The 16,031-nt window shown below is 41.4% G+C and overlaps 1 protein-coding gene across 1 annotated transcript in view; it reads left to right on the top strand.

The window, feature by feature from the left end:
- Positions 1 to 16,031, top strand: part of EIF3E (eukaryotic translation initiation factor 3 subunit E) — a 121,688-nt gene that overhangs the window by 8,455 nt on the left and 97,202 nt on the right. The window contains exons 2-3 of the mRNA XM_082259909.1: positions 8,465 to 8,582; positions 12,980 to 13,097. Coding sequence (XP_082116035.1) covers positions 8,465 to 8,582; positions 12,980 to 13,097 — 236 coding nt within the window. The remainder of the gene's footprint in view (positions 1 to 8,464; positions 8,583 to 12,979; positions 13,098 to 16,031) is intronic.

Here is a 16,031-nt window from a genome sequence, read left to right as displayed (position 1 = left end):
CAAGAGGAAAAGGGGGTTTAAATGTGCCTCTACAAACAGTCAAAGTATGCACATGTTCATGTAACATAACAACGGTACACAATTGTTTTTTTAAAAGATTCATAAATCTTTATTAATACATAGTAAAAACAAAAAGTATATCACTCTAATAGATTGAATAGTCAATACATAGTGACAGGATTAGTACAAATACAGATAGAAAATGCTGGAGCTACGCGTTTCGCATTATGCGCTTCCTCAGGGTCCAGCAAAGGAAAGTATGTAAACAGAGATTCAGTCTTTAATAATCTAAAGGTATATAAAACAGTTATTAGATTTGTGAATATACACATATGTCTTATAACATTTTTATTATTCTCAGTTTGTTATTTGCAGCTATCAATTGTATGTTACTTACATTATTATCTTAACCTTGAACACATCAGTTTTACTCTAATTATTTAACAATTATATAGGTAGATCAAAAGATAGATTTTCCATAAATATAGCTGGTTAGTATATTGGTTCCTATATTATAGATTCCTTTAGATAAAAAGGAGGAAGAGAAAAACCATTTCTGTTTGACAAACTCTTTTATGCTTTGCTTGTCAGAAAGACAAGGAACTAAACCCCACACACTGAAAAGGAAGAGTAGGAAAGGGTGGGAAAAAGGGAAAAAGAGAAAAGGGATGAATATGAGAGAACAATGATAGAAAAGGGGGGAAATGATGTAGAGTGTGGATCACCACGTAGCCCACAGGGGGGGCAGTGATAAGGATAGGCTAGTTCACCCGAGTATAGTAACTCAGGGGACAGTCCATCCATAGAGGAGGCATGGAGGAGACCAAAAAAAATGAATGGTATATATAAAGAGGTATATTCACTTTATTATAAACTAAAAATATGACATACTAAGGCATTAGATTGTCTTACCCCAATTTAGACGTCACAATGAATAGAGTTGAGTATACTTGTTTAATTTAAAATCATGTTGTATGAAAGGGGGAGCCAGAAGCCCCTAAAATCAGCAGAAAGAAAAAAATGAATTTATATGTATGTATGGTTACTCCTTATTTGATTATTTTAATAAGGGGGATGGTGATTTGTAAGAATAGGTACTTACCAGGGACTCATTCTCTAAAATTTATGTGTTAGGTGGTGTAAACGTCAAGCAAGACGTACATCTATTTAAGTAGAGAGGGGGTTAGACATTGAAATCCCCTTCAAAGATGTGCACCAATATTAAGTGAGGAAGGGTTAAATAGAGAGTCCCCTTTAAAACTTGGGGATCAGTGTGGTGCTGGAAGTATAAAAACTAAGTATGAGAGAATCACTGGATGCTTTAGACAAATTGGATCCAGCCCCGAATCTGAAAAGATATATAAAGATAATGGACCGTTGGTAAAGGGCTGAGCCTGACAAAAAGGAAAAGTAAGGAGCTGAGTCTATAGTTAAAACACTTACCATCTGAAGCAATTCAGAAAACCCACGGAGTATGACACTCAGCCTAGGCAGCCTGTAAGTGTGAGCTTACTAAGCTGTCCGGTATATATACTAACCACTCTGTATCTGGTCTCCTCCTCCTCCCGGTCTCACGCCCCCCACATCCGCCCGCCATAGCGTCCACGTGTAGACGCCGCGGGAGGATGTTCCCGCATACCGGAAGTGAGCATCACTTCCGGTTCCGGGACCGGAAGTGACGATCTGCCATAACGTAATCCACCATTCAGACAAATTAAAGCCAATAGAAGGGCTTAATTTCTGTCCGGCAAAAGACATAGACCGTTTTGAATTTATAAAAGATGTTAATCTTTTTGCACGAAAGCTTAATTTTAGGTCCCTAATTGAGGGCCCTAAAATCAAGCAAAAAGAAGCCCCCATGGGTGGTCTTCTTCAAACCTGGCGTGATTGGTCCAAAAAGGATTATAAGATGCTTAAAATCCTGACCGAGCTTGAGGATGAGTCGGGTCCGACTACACCCGGACCCAGCCCACCCTCGACCTCGGTAGGAACAACACAACAATCAGTACAAACTTTTAAAAAAAAGTCTAAACGTTTCCCGAGTCAAACCAATCCTAAAGTTGATCTTTTTATCCATATGGTAACAAAGGATATTAAACAAATGAACATACGAAAAAACTCTAGTAACCTGTCCGAAACTGAATACCAGGCTCTACGTAACTTACAAGAACGCAAAGATATTGTGATTAAGTCTGCGGACAAAGGCGGAAATGTTGTCATTTTAAATCAAGTACAATACACAGAAATGTGCAACAATATTCTTGACAATAGAGCCTGGTATTCAAGAGTAAGCAGTTTACAGTTACTTAAAAATCAAAGAGAATTCCTAAAACTCCTAGATCAATACCACCAGTGGGGAATTATAACCAAGGATTTGATGGAATTTTTGATTATTAAAGAACCCACAACGCCCACATTTTATGCACTTCCAAAAATGCATAAAAATCACACCAATCCCCCCGGTCGTCCCATAGTCTCGGGCATCAATAGTCTTACACAGAATGCTAGTTCGTATGTAGATGCATACCTTCGCCCACATGTAGAGTCGTTACCCTCGTATCTAAAAGATACTATGCATATGCTATTAACGATTGAAAATATACAGATCGAAGAGGAGACCTATCTGGTATCTATAGATGTTGAGTCCCTATACTCAAATATTCCACACTCTCGAGGTGTGGAAGTTATTGAATCCTTTTTGGATGAGAGAGGACTTGACCATAGAAGGTTAAATAAGTTTGTTTCTGACTTATTATTTTTTATCTTGACACATAACGTGTTTGTGTTTGATGGTTCCCACTACCTCCAGGTACAGGGGGTGGCGATGGGGACCAAATGTGCCCCATCTCATGCCAACCTGTACCTGGGGGGGTGGGAACGATGGCTCTTTGCCCAAGAATCTATATCAGTATATCTGGCATATGTAGAGATCTGGAAAAGATATATCGACGACATATTCATCCTATGGTCGGGTCCTCTCGACACCCTAAAGGAATTCATAGATATTCTGAATGTAAATGACTTCAATTTGCACTTTACCTATGTTTTTGATAGATCTAGGATTCCTTTTTTAGATCTCGAGATCTATAGAAGCATGGATAATACACTTTCAACCACACTCTATAGAAAACCAACTGCAACAAATGCGTTATTACATGCAGATAGCAGCCACCCAAGACATGTAATTCAAGGAATACCAATAGGACAGTATTATAGGATTCGTAGAAACTGTTCGGAAGAGACTGAATTTGAAAAAGAAGCTTTAGAATTACAAAAAAGATTCCTACAGAGGGGATACAGTAGGAAAAGCACTAAAAAAGCATACAAAAAAGCAAAAGATAGCCCTAGAGACCTTCTCCTTTTTCAAGGAGAATGTCAAAACTCTCAAAACTCAACTAAAATGATCACGAGATATTGTTCTCAATCCAACCAACTAAAAAGTATTATAGCCAAACATTGGCATCTCTTGGCAGAGGATAAAATCCTCAGTAACTTTGTGGATACTAGACCGAGTGTGATTTTTAGGAGAAATAAATCTATTCGAGATATGGTGACTGCCAGCCACTACCAGAGAGACAAAAGGGCAGACCCCTGTATCAAACTACCCCAAGGTACTTTTCCTTGTGGACTATGTGGTTATTGTAAATTCATTGCTAGCAAGCCTCAACAAACGTTGCCAAATGGACGCCCATTTGTTCTTAAACATTTTGTGACATGCCAAACTATAGGTATTGTCTATATTTGGAAATGTGAATGTCCCGCTTTTTATGTGGGCAAAACCAAACGACATTTCTGGGAGAGAATCAAGGACCATGTATCATACATAAGGGGTGGAGACTTAGAAAGTCCCATAACAAGACACATAGCTCAAACGCATAGATATAAATGTCCAAAATTCAAATTTTTCGCCCTAGATAGGATCCATCCTGGACCCAGAGGGGGACCTTTTGACAACTTAATTCTACAAAGGGAAGCACGTTGGATTTTCTCTTTAAATGCTTGCACCCTCCCAGGATTGAATGAACACCTGAGCTTTGCCCCCTTTTTGGCAGACTAATACCCTCTTAGACTCTCCAATATGATATTGAAGAGATTAACTCATTTGGATTTACTCTTTTATATAATTTTCAAGTTAAACAAAAATAATTTTTAAAAAAATTTTTTTTTTTTTTTTTTTTTTTTCCTCTCCCCCCCTTTCCCTTTTTCCCCCCCCCCCCCTTTTTTTCATTGCTGTAGGTCTGTTTACCGCGTGGTCCATTGTCCTGCATATCGGTTGCCAAATTATATATTCTTTCTCTTCTTCTTCTTATAAATCTTAATTATTCACTGCTCCACATGACCAGACCATATAAGCAGATTTGCTAATGTCATTTCTGAGTAAAACTGTTTGTTGGTACATTTATGGATAATTTCTCCTCTTATATGGCTCAAATGCAGGTTTGAATTGATTCAAATAGGGAATAAATAGTTATATTCAGATGTTTTTCATACATGCCATATTGAATGTTAAGATATATTCCTGCTTTTTATGCACGTATAATATTACCATTTTTGACAGTGTTAATCAGCTTCTATTGGCTTTAATTTGTCTGAATGGTGGATTATGTTATGGCAGATCGTCACTTCCGGTCCCGGAACCGGAAGTGATGCTCACTTCCGGTATGCGGGAACATCCTCCCGCGGCGTCTACACGTGGACGCTATGGCGGGCGGATGTGGGGGGCGTGAGACCGGGAGGAGGAGGAGACCAGATACAGAGTGGTTAGTATATATACCGGACAGCTTAGTAAGCTCACACTTACAGGCTGCCTAGGCTGAGTGTCATACTCCCCGTGGGTTTTCTGAATTGCTTCAGATGGTAAGTGTTTTAACTATAGACTCAGCTCCTTACTTTTCCTTTTTGTCAGGCTCAGCCCTTTACCAACGGTCCATTATCTTTATATATCTTTTCAGATTCGGGGCTGGATCCAATTTGTCTAAAGCATCCAGTGATTCTCTCATACTTAGTTTTTATACTTCCAGCACCACACTGATCCCCAAGTTTTAAAGGGGACTCTCTATTTAACCCTTCCTCACTTAATATTGGTGCACATCTTTGAAGGGGATTTCAATGTCTAACCCCCTCTCTACTTAAATAGATGTACGTCTTGCTTGACGTTTACACCACCTAACACATAAATTTTAGAGAATGAGTCCCTGGTAAGTACCTATTCTTACAAATCACCATCCCCCTTATTAAAATAATCAAATAAGGAGTAACCATACATACATATAAATTCATTTTTTTCTTTCTGCTGATTTTAGGGGCTTCTGGCTCCCCCTTTCATACAACATGATTTTAAATTAAACAAGTATACTCAACTCTATTCATTGTGACGTCTAAATTGGGGTAAGACAATCTAATGCCTTAGTATGTCATATTTTTAGTTTATAATAAAGTGAATATACCTCTTTATATATACCATTCATTTTTTTTGGTCTCCTCCATGCCTCCTCTATGGATGGACTGTCCCCTGAGTTACTATACTCGGGTGAACTAGCCTATCCTTATCACTGCCCCCCCTGTGGGCTACGTGGTGATCCACACTCTACATCATTTCCCCCCTTTTCTATCATTGTTCTCTCATATTCATCCCTTTTCTCTTTTTCCCTTTTTCCCACCCTTTCCTACTCTTCCTTTTCAGTGTGTGGGGTTTAGTTCCTTGTCTTTCTGACAAACAAAGCATAAAAGAGTTTGTTAAACAGAAATGGTTTTTCTCTTCCTCCTTTTTATCTAAAGGAATCTATAATATAGGAACCAATATACTAACCAGCTATATTTATGGAAAATCTATCTTTTGATCTACCTATATAATTGTTAAATAATTAGAGTAAAACTGATGTGTTCAAGGTTAAGATAATAATGTAAGTAACATACAATTGATAGCTGCAAATAACAAACTGAGAATAATAAAAATGTTATAAGACATATGTGTATATTCACAAATCTAATAACTGTTTTATATACCTTTAGATTATTAAAGACTGAATCTCTGTTTACATACTTTCCTTTGCTGGACCCTGAGGAAGCGCATAATGCGAAACGCGTAGCTCCAGCATTTTCTATCTGTATTTGTACTAATCCTGTCACTATGTATTGACTATTCAATCTATTAGAGTGATATACTTTTTGTTTTTACTATGTATTAATAAAGATTTATGAATCTTTTAAAAAAAACAATTGTGTACCGTTGTTATGTTACATGAACATGTGCATACTTTAACTGTTTGTAGAGGCACATTTAAACCCCCTTTTCCTCTTGTAGGGACGTAGTCTTGACCCTTTTATAGGGACAGGTCTATGCCCTTGCTGGAATTCTTTCCAGGGGTTCTAAGTCATTTTCTAGCAAAATAAATGCTTCTTTACATGTATGAGAGGAATGCCAGAATTGGCCCAGGCTGGAAGTTAAGACAAAAAATAAATCTATCAACCATGTAAATCACAGATCACCTTTCAGAGGTGCAGGCGGTTGAGATGCGCTCCAGTCACAGACTTCTATATGAACTCTTAGTCCCCATCACACTGTGTAGTGCAGGGCTGGACAAATCCCAGGCGCCAGGTCATCGTGGTGACTAGGAATTGCATCCTGGTGTCTTTGCTTTTGTCATTGAAAATAAAGCTCCTAACTTTTTCGCTGGCTCCTAGATTCAAAGCAAATTGGTCAAGCCGTGGGTTGTAGTGCTCCTTACATAGAGTATTCCATTAATTTTAGTGGGTTGTCCTACACATCACAAGGAAGCTCGGATATCGCTTTGCACATTTTTTTCATTGTGGGTTCTTCATGAGCACACATTTACAGCATTTGGACTGCTATTAAAGCTGAAATGGTGACAATTTGCCTATCCAACGGTCCTGCACCAGCATCATCCTTTGTGTGGCAGTCTTTGGACGTCTTGGCTGGCACTGAGAGGCAGGAGCCAGTGTTCTCCGCACTCGGAGACTGCCACGACGCTGTAAGTGGAGCTATGCATGTGAAGCTCAGTTGGCAGTGCCGGGGAAGACAGCGAGCGGGCAGTAGGGGGATTTTATTGCGGAGGATGGGTTGCATATTTCTTCTGCAATAAAAGCCTGCCTGTTTGCCATTTCTTACAGTGAAACTTTGGTTCCACTTTAAAATTGAATGGCGCTGTACATATTCCCATGCTACACAAGTGTAAAAAAAGCCTCAAAGGGACCTTCACCCTTTTCATGAAAAAAGACAAGAACTAATGACATATATCCTGGTCACCACTCTGGACCTTGCTGCACATAGCAGCCATGATGTGTTTGTGTGTTGGTCCATATGTCACAATACACAGCCCTGGAGTGAGTATTCATTATAATGCTTTCATTGGCAAGTGCTCCTTTGTCAGCGCAGTCACGTGTCCACATTAACTAATGAGACGCTGTTATTTTGGGACACCTTACTTGGAAGAAGGAGCCTCAGATGCGTTTCTCATTGGTCATCAGTCATATGGTTGTACTGACCAATGAGCACTTTCCATTGTGAGCATTATGATGGACACTCACTCAGGGCTGTGTATTGTAGTGTATGATCTGCTGGCAGGCGGTGAGGAGTTTTATGGAGAGCATTTTTTTTTTTGTTTTTTTCCTTCCAAAAATACTGGAGTTCTACTTTGAAATCTGTACTGCTAGAGTAAGAGTCAGCCATTGTGGACCGATCCTCATGAGTATGCTAGTTGCCTGGATGTTATGCTTCTCTAATAGATTTAGTAGTTTAGAAGTCACTAACACTGAATGCTGATCAGCATTTCTGACTCCACTTGCTACATGCGTGCTTCAGGCCAATAACTCTTAAAGCAGTAGAATACTCAATTTTTTTACTTTTACCTACAGGTAAGCCTATAATAAGGCTTACCTGTAGGTACAATTAATATCTCCTAAACCTGCACAGTTTAGGAGATATTTGCCCTGCATGCTGACGCTTGCGGCGCATGCGCTCTGAAGGTCCGGCGGACCTTCAGAGTTCCTTGCCGGCTACTTGCCGGAAAGTGCACTCACAGCGCCGGAGCCGCCGAACCCGGAAGAGACCCCGAGGAAGCATGACGGCTCCCACAGTGTCCGGGCGTCCGTGTCTGGGCTTCGTTTTAAGGTATTTAATTTCCTAATGAGCTAGTATGTGATGCATACTAGCTCATTATGCCTTTGTGTGTTTTTTTCAGCAGTATACAACAGCTTTAAAGTGTTGTTGTGTGGCAGGCAGATAACGAGCATTTGAAGAAGTTGGTTAGGGTTGAAAGCCTTCATAGTCTCCTGTCAGTGCTGGTTCACTTTCATATGTTGTCACGTGTGTCATCGAACAATGCAGTATGCCTCTGAAAGTCACATCCTTATTGATTTAAACAAAATAAAATCCGGTGTTTTCTCCCTAGTGACTGCCATCTGTGTTTGCATCACCTAAATATTTTGCTTGATGTCTTTGCAGATTTACAATGAAAAAGAACTCCTTCAGGGCAAGTTGGACTTGCTTAGTGACACCAACATGGTGGACTTTGCAATGGATGTGTATAAGAACTTGTATGCAGACAAGGATATTCCCCATGGTGAGTTATTATCATGCAGAGGTAAAACAGTCCTAATCCAAGGGGGAGAGCTTAAAATTCCCATTAAATATTCAGCTCACATTGGCTAAATACATTTTAGGTGTATCAAAGAAAAGGTGTTTTAAAGCCTTCATTTTTATTTGAAAGCCACAACCTTTTACAGAGTAGAAAAGCCCTCCCCTGCCAGCATTCTTCTGAGACAGACTCTTGTTCTCTGGAATTGGAGATCTTACTGTAGAGGTCTGTCACATACCTGCTGATTCAGCGTCCAATCAGTAGAGTGTGTAAGCTTTGCTGGTTGCAGAGCTGTAGGTCTGGCTCAGCAGGGGGTGTGCCAGAACTCTGCACAGAGACCAATGCTTTCACACAGATAGCAAGTGTCCCTGTCTTCAGGGTGCTGGTGGGGGGACGGGCTTTTCTGCTCAGACTTCCAACTGCTTTCTACATAAAAGGAGCAGTGAGACTTGGAACACCTGGAATGTATTTTGTTTGGTTCAATGTGCACTGCATACCTGTTAAACAGAGCCCCACTGTGCTGTTGCCACTCCTGGCACTACCATCTTCACCAGGTCTTCTTTACAGCTGTTTTGATGTTGCTCACTCACATAGGAGTCACAATTGCAGCACCGTGCTCTTTGCATTCAAGGTACACTCAGTGTGCCCTAATTGCAGAGTTGCTGCACATGCACCAACTATTCTTTTCCTCTTACTGGGGTCACCAAATAGAAAACAAAAATTCCAGCAAAAAGGATAAGCAGAGATGAAGGAAAAAATAAAGTAAAGGTGATTTACACGGTTTAACTCTCTAGGGAATGCCAGGGTTCTATGACATGTAGAAGGGTGCAATAAGGATCTTATAGCAACCTATGTCTACTGCTACTGTTGGCATAGCAGGAGAAATGGCATAGTTTACATAAGTTGAAGTGAAGTCATGTGGAGGAGGTCAGCATTTGCCATAATGTGTTACTAGGCAGAGTATATGCAAATAATAACATGCATACCCTCTGGGTGTGCTCTCCTGCAGCAATTTGAGGTCCAAGCTCTCCGCTTCCATTCTGGCCCTGCTGGTAGCATTTTGTTCTCTTCTTCTTTCAGGTCCATCATATTGTTGTATGGGATGGTGTCGCGCTAGTCCATAGTACACAAGAAATGCTGATAAAAAAGCAAGTCCCAAGTGTGCTGGCAGAGTCCTCTCTCCGAGTTGGTCAGTATGAGGAGTGTTTAAAGGAGACTTTGGGGGAACTCAGTCTGGTTGCCAGTAAGAGGAAGCATTTGGATTTGATCGGTCCCTTCCTGCCACTGTCTTCAACATACTCTGGGCATGTTTTGACCCTGTGGGGTCTGTCTAGTTGGTAAGAGTACCCTATTATACTGCTCGGTGGTGGTCTTTCCTGCTTTGCACCCCTCCATACTTAGTTTATGTGGACTCTGCCAGCACCCTTGGGACTTGCTTTTTTATCAGCATTTCTTGTGTACTATGGACTAGCGCGACACCATCCCATACTATTTTTTTGAAGATATAGGTTTCTTGTCTTTTTGTGTCAGCCGCTTTCCATTAATGGAGTTTCTGGTATTGATTATACTGGTTTTTATATATATTATCACCAATGATTATAGCGCAGCAATTTTACCACATTTACCATCATATTGTTGCTTTGTCCATTGAGCAGGCACTAATGCTGTAACTCTCGTGCTCTATTCCCATCATCTGTTGGATACTGGGACTGCACATTCTACACAGTCTGTGTATAGATTAAAAAAAAAAAAAAAAAAGTGCTAGTGTTTTCAATGCTATTGCACTGTTTTTAGTCTAAAATAAATACAAAAATCTGACAAAGTGACATCTCTATCAAATGATCAAGCAAAGGCTTTGTTCACAGGAGTGTAGTATAGCATACACCACTGCGAGGGCCATGTTTACCTCACGAGGTTGCACAGGTTTTCCGTGCATCCCCCTGCAGGGAGTCCCATTCAAATCAATTAGGATACAGATGCTGCTCCCAATTTGTCATCTGTGTGGGCTCAGGTGTATGTCCCTGAATGGAGACAGTGTGTGTTCAGGACTGTACACCCACATGAATATCAAACTGGAAGCAGAAGCTGTGTCCCAATTATTATGACTAAACATGGCCCTCGCACGGGCTTACGATGTAATACCCCTGTGTCACCATGGCCAAATATGGCTTTTAACACCGTACCAAAAGACAGAAGAGAGGCAGACACCTGCGAGTGCAGACTGCTATGCTTTTAAAGATACACTGCTAGGGTGCGCTCCTTCTTCGAGCTTGAAGGAGGAGCGCACTTCTGGTAGTGTCCCTCTGGTGCGCATGCCCCGAAACGCATCGTGAGCATGCTTGTGATGTCACCATGGACAATGCTGCGGTCCAGCCCTCGTTCCTACACACCATCATCACAGGCACTTTCTGCTCGCCAGGATGGCCTCGCTAATGGAGGAGACGGTTTCCAGGTTGGACAGCGCAACTCCCGCTCACAGGCTTTACCTATGTGCCTACTAATCTCATATATCATATGAGTTTTTTATTCTTCTGTTTTATCATTAAAAGCATAGAAGTCTGCACTGTGACTATTGCCGGTTTGGAGCTCACTTCTCCCCGGGCTGGACCTGAGTTCCATGACTGCACATCTTCTCACAGAATTGAGCCATTTGCTCCAAGGACTTTATCATGGACTGTGTTTTAGCTACAATGCACACTTGCTTGTGCCACTTTTTACATGTTTCAACACCTCTCCACCTGGCCTATAGCAGATTGATGGCTGGGCAGGTGCTTTACTATTCTGACTGGATTTCAGTTGACAGCCTTCATATCACAGCACGGCAATTGGTGGTGAGCTGTGTCCCTTGGACGCAGTGGATCACTGATCAGGATAAAGAGCTGATGACCTAGGCTATTTACCATGTGGTCAGCTGTGTCCAATCACAGCTGATCGCATGTAAGCAAATGCCGGTGTTCCGTGTGAATAACCTACCCCGTGAGAAATGCCTACCCTCGTCACTTCCTGTCAGGAACAGCTGAGCAGCGTAGCAGTGCGCATGCTCACAGCCCCGGTGACGTATTTGAACTGCTGAGGAGCTGAGAAGTGCGCATGCTCGGAGGCTGACATTTTGACGGTAGTATGTGTAACGTTAGACGGCATGAGCTGTTGCGGCGGTTACATTAAAACAGCTCTGCCGCAACATGAGTCATCTCCGCTCCTACTCCTGTCACTTCCCTGATCTTGGCTAGTAAATGTAAAAGCAGTGGTGAGCGTATGTAATGTAAATCACGGAGATCTCGGCTCCGTGATCCGCTTTTACATTTAGTAGCCGACATCAGGGAAGTGACAGGGGTAGGAGCGGAGATGACTCGTGTTGCAGCCCAGCTGTTTTAATGTAACCACCGCAAAAGCTGAGGCAGTGTAACGTTAGACACATTGCCGTGAAAAATCCATACCCTCCGTGCATGCGCACTAGTCGGCTCCTCAGCTGTTCAATGATGTAGGTGCACCGGAAGTGACAAGGGTAGGCATTTCTCACGGGTAGGTTTTTCTCACGGAACACCGGTTATCACCATTTCCTTTCCTCAGCGCTATCAGTGTCTGAGGAAAGGACAGCTGATAACCGGCTTTTCAGTTACAGGGCACATTTACACTGATAAGTGCCCCATATCAGTGTCCTCAGTGCAACCTCATCAGCGCCCATCAGTGAAGAAAAAAATTACTTATATGCTAAACTGTATAACAGAAACAAATAAGGTTTTTATTCAAAATGTTCCGTCTTTTTTAATTTGTTTAGCAAAATAAAAAAAAAAAACAGTGGTGATTAAATACCACCAAAAAATATCATATGGGTACAGTGTGCATGACCACTCAATTGTCATTTACAGTGTGACAGCGCTGAAAGCTGAAAATTGGCCTGGACAGGAAGGGCGTGAAAGTGCCCAGTATTGAAGTGGTTTATTTCAAGTGCTGAATTGTTGCCGCCAGAATCTCCACTGTTAAAGTGATATACTCCTCCTGCCTCTGCAAAAACAAACCTAAGCAATGAGTGCACAGACCAGTGGTTGTGTAGTTTGCCATAAAGTCAAAGGGATAACCATGGGGAACCAAAGATTTGAGCAACTCAAATTATTCTGATAGAGTAGAAAGTATTGTCAATTCCCTTGACATGTGGTGTGATCTTGGTTCACCTGTGCCAAATCAGATTTATCAATCTGGCTTTTACTTGACTTTGCTCGGCATTTTTTTTTTTCCCCTTATACCATGAGAAAGAATCAAACCTGAAATTTTGCTTGTTTTGTAATTTTTTCGTTCATAATGTTTAATAACTTTAGTATTTAGCAAGTATAAAACAATATCCATTATTTGTAATATCTTTTATGTTTGCTTATTTTGTACAGCTCTCAAAGAGAAGAGAACCACAGTTGTTGCCCAGCTGAAACAGCTGCAAGCCGAAACAGAACCCATTGTAAAGATGTTTGAAGATCCTGAAACAACAAGGCAGATGCAGTCTACTAGGTATGTAAAGGACTCTTCATGGACCTCCTATGTTATTGTGTCAGAAGTAAGAACTACCTGTGGTCAGCTCTCTCCTCTTATGCACTCAAGTGATGAAATCTGGTTGCTGTGAACAATGTTTCCAGCTCTTCCTTCAGCCACATACATGAAGATAACGGTGACTTGTATGTAAAATGTCTGTCGTATAACCAAAACTTGGACCAGCAGCACATTGACAGGCTTCTGAATATGCCATAAAGTTGGATAATAACCATAATTAAAAACGACTGATTTTCACCTGCCTCCTACCTTCTCCCACAATTGGATACAGTGTTTTTTTTTTTTTTTTAATTATTATTTTTTAAGGTTTCTAACCTTTTGTGCTGCTGTGCACGAATGTAACCTCTTACTCACCACTGCTTTTTGTGATGTCCACATCACACATCCAAGTAAACAGCTTTAAATAGGTGCAAGTGTGCTGCAAACGTTTCACAGGGTTTTCCGATTCTGACAGAGCCCTGCCCCACATCTGCATGCGCAAAAGGGCTTTGTCACACAAGTGTGAAAATGGAGCAGATAGAAGACTCAGATCTCGGCGTGTCTGGGAAATCCCCTGTGTTTGTGCACGCAAATGTTCCGCTAGAACTCTGCCAGGACCCAAAGGACAGGCAGACTCCCTCAACGCATCTGTGCACATGCTAAATTATCAAAGATGGCGATGAGGGCCACCATTAAAGTGGACTGATAATACTCTTTACTGCTGTGTCAAGCCTAAACTTTTTCTTAGTTTTGGATAGCGTGGTGAAGGCTTAGTACCCCATTAAGGCTTTTACAGCTATATTTCCTCTTGAATGCTGGTTTGTACTCACTAAATGTTGCTGGGTAGCTCAGTGACACAGAAATAAAAACAAGTTTCTTTAGTAGAGTTAGGCTAAAACACCATGGTTTTAATTTCTCTTTGTCCCTGCAGCAGACTTTTGTGGCAAATGTTGTCAAGATGGGAAGTGTGAGACAATCTTAGTCTGTTACCACCCACTTAATCCATATGTGAAGCTGCAGGAATTGTGGTCTTTAACCCCCACATGCTGCACATAATGCATCCATAGACATCTGAGGTTTCTGTGCAGAGAACGCCCTCCCGGCTCAGTAACCGAGCCGTTAGGTGGCTCTTGGTCTGTAACCATAATCAGAAACTGGTGGGGTGGGACCTTATCTGGGCAGGAAGGGGTTAATGCTGATAGCAAAAAAAACTGCCGGCATCCAAGCATTCCCTACTCCAAAAAAGAAGAAAAAATGTGCCCAGGTTCTGGACATTCTTAATATTTACATATACATAACAAGCATTAGCAGTAGATGCTCATTGTGGAGTAATTCATCCTCAAAGATACTTTACTGTAAACTTAAAAAAGTACTATAATTTTTGAACACCATACTTTGCACTCGGCTGAACTTTTTCACCCTCCTTAGATGAATATAGAGCTTGAATCTCTGGCTTCCAGTTTTTATTTACATCTTTCCTTTAAACACTAGGTGCCGACCGTACGTAAATATCTGGCCTCTTGGTGTGTGGGCCTTGGCGCCAAGAGGGTGCATATTTGCGTACCTGTTAGCAGATGCAGCTGTGCCGAGTGCGTGTGCCCTGTGCACTCCCAGCACAGTTACTGGCGGCTAAATAAAGACTCCTGATTGCTTCTTGCAGTCAGGAGCTTTCCGATCATGTGACCGGCAATCCACGGCAGTCACGTAATCATAAAACCCTCTGAAATTCCTTAAAGGGCTGGGAGGCACCGACACAAAGGGGTTGAATCGCCTGTGTGCCATACCTGTGCATAAGCCACTTTGAGTCTCTCCAAAGCACTTGCAACCTCAGGACACAGCCCTACCTCTGGGGTCTATAAGGTGCTCTTGTGCAGGGTAGCCATTAGGCTTTAGAACTGTATGAGAGGAGGTCACATGCTTTTCCCACACCTGGAAATGAGTGGGGGCCGGTTTCCACACATCCTCAATATGCCCTAAATGGGCCTGCCGAATATTTTTTATTTTATTTTTTTTAACTTGGAAACAGAAAATGTCTGACTGCCGTTCCTAAACCCCTTTTGGGAGATTTTAACCACTTGTCACCTGGACAAGACAGTCATGGTAACCTGACAAATGCTAAAATTCTTTTTTTTTTTTTTTTTATTGTTTTACTGGAAATAAAACCCTTTTACAGCCCGTGTTCCAGCTGCAGAAATTAGAAAAAGTCCCGCAACAGGGCCACTGACTACATTATAAATTGGACTGTGGTTGTACCCCCCCCCCCCCCTCTGGAGCCAGGCATTAAAATCTCCCTTGTGCTCCTTAGCCTTATTGCTCAGGAATTAATATCTAGCTAAAGGATTGCGTTGTGCTTGAATTCATCAAGCAACGCATAGGATTTCATCTGGGAAAACGTGGCCTGTATCAGTCTGTGTGAGTTCTGCTCCTTCCTGATGTCAGTCTTTAGAAGTGTGCAGGAGAACATGATTCAGGAATACATCCCAAAATCACCTCATGTATGTTGTTCAGCTCTGTAATTCAGAGCCTTTGATAAAGTGAAATGTCAGGCTGCGGCTTTTAAATCGAAGCATGTTCCACCTGTATCTCCGACACTTTAAACTGCTGATCATTGCAGTAATTGTCTACAAGAACTCTTTATAGTTTGCAGTTAATCAGGATGAGGAAATTGTCCCTTCTGTGTAATTAACTCCAAATGTTTGAATTTCTTTGGTAACGGTTATTAAAGGTTACAGGGGATTGTCTGGCTTTCATGGTTTTAACCCTGCAGCATTCAGTTTATGAACATTAGGCTTGCTTATATTGTGCATTGCTCAAGTTTGTTTTTCCACTTAAAGTGGCTGTAACTCTTAAAAAAAAAAAAAAAAGATCCTGTTCCTTTTAAAGCATGAATTACAGCACAGTGCTTGTGCTGTGTAA

This window comes from Pelophylax lessonae (genome assembly GCF_965119305.1).
Source record: "Pelophylax lessonae genome assembly, chromosome: 5".
Taxonomy (NCBI): Eukaryota; Metazoa; Chordata; class Amphibia; order Anura; family Ranidae; genus Pelophylax; species Pelophylax lessonae.
The sequence above is the reverse complement of the archived record's forward strand: the minus strand, read 5'-3'. Positions and strand labels throughout refer to the sequence as shown.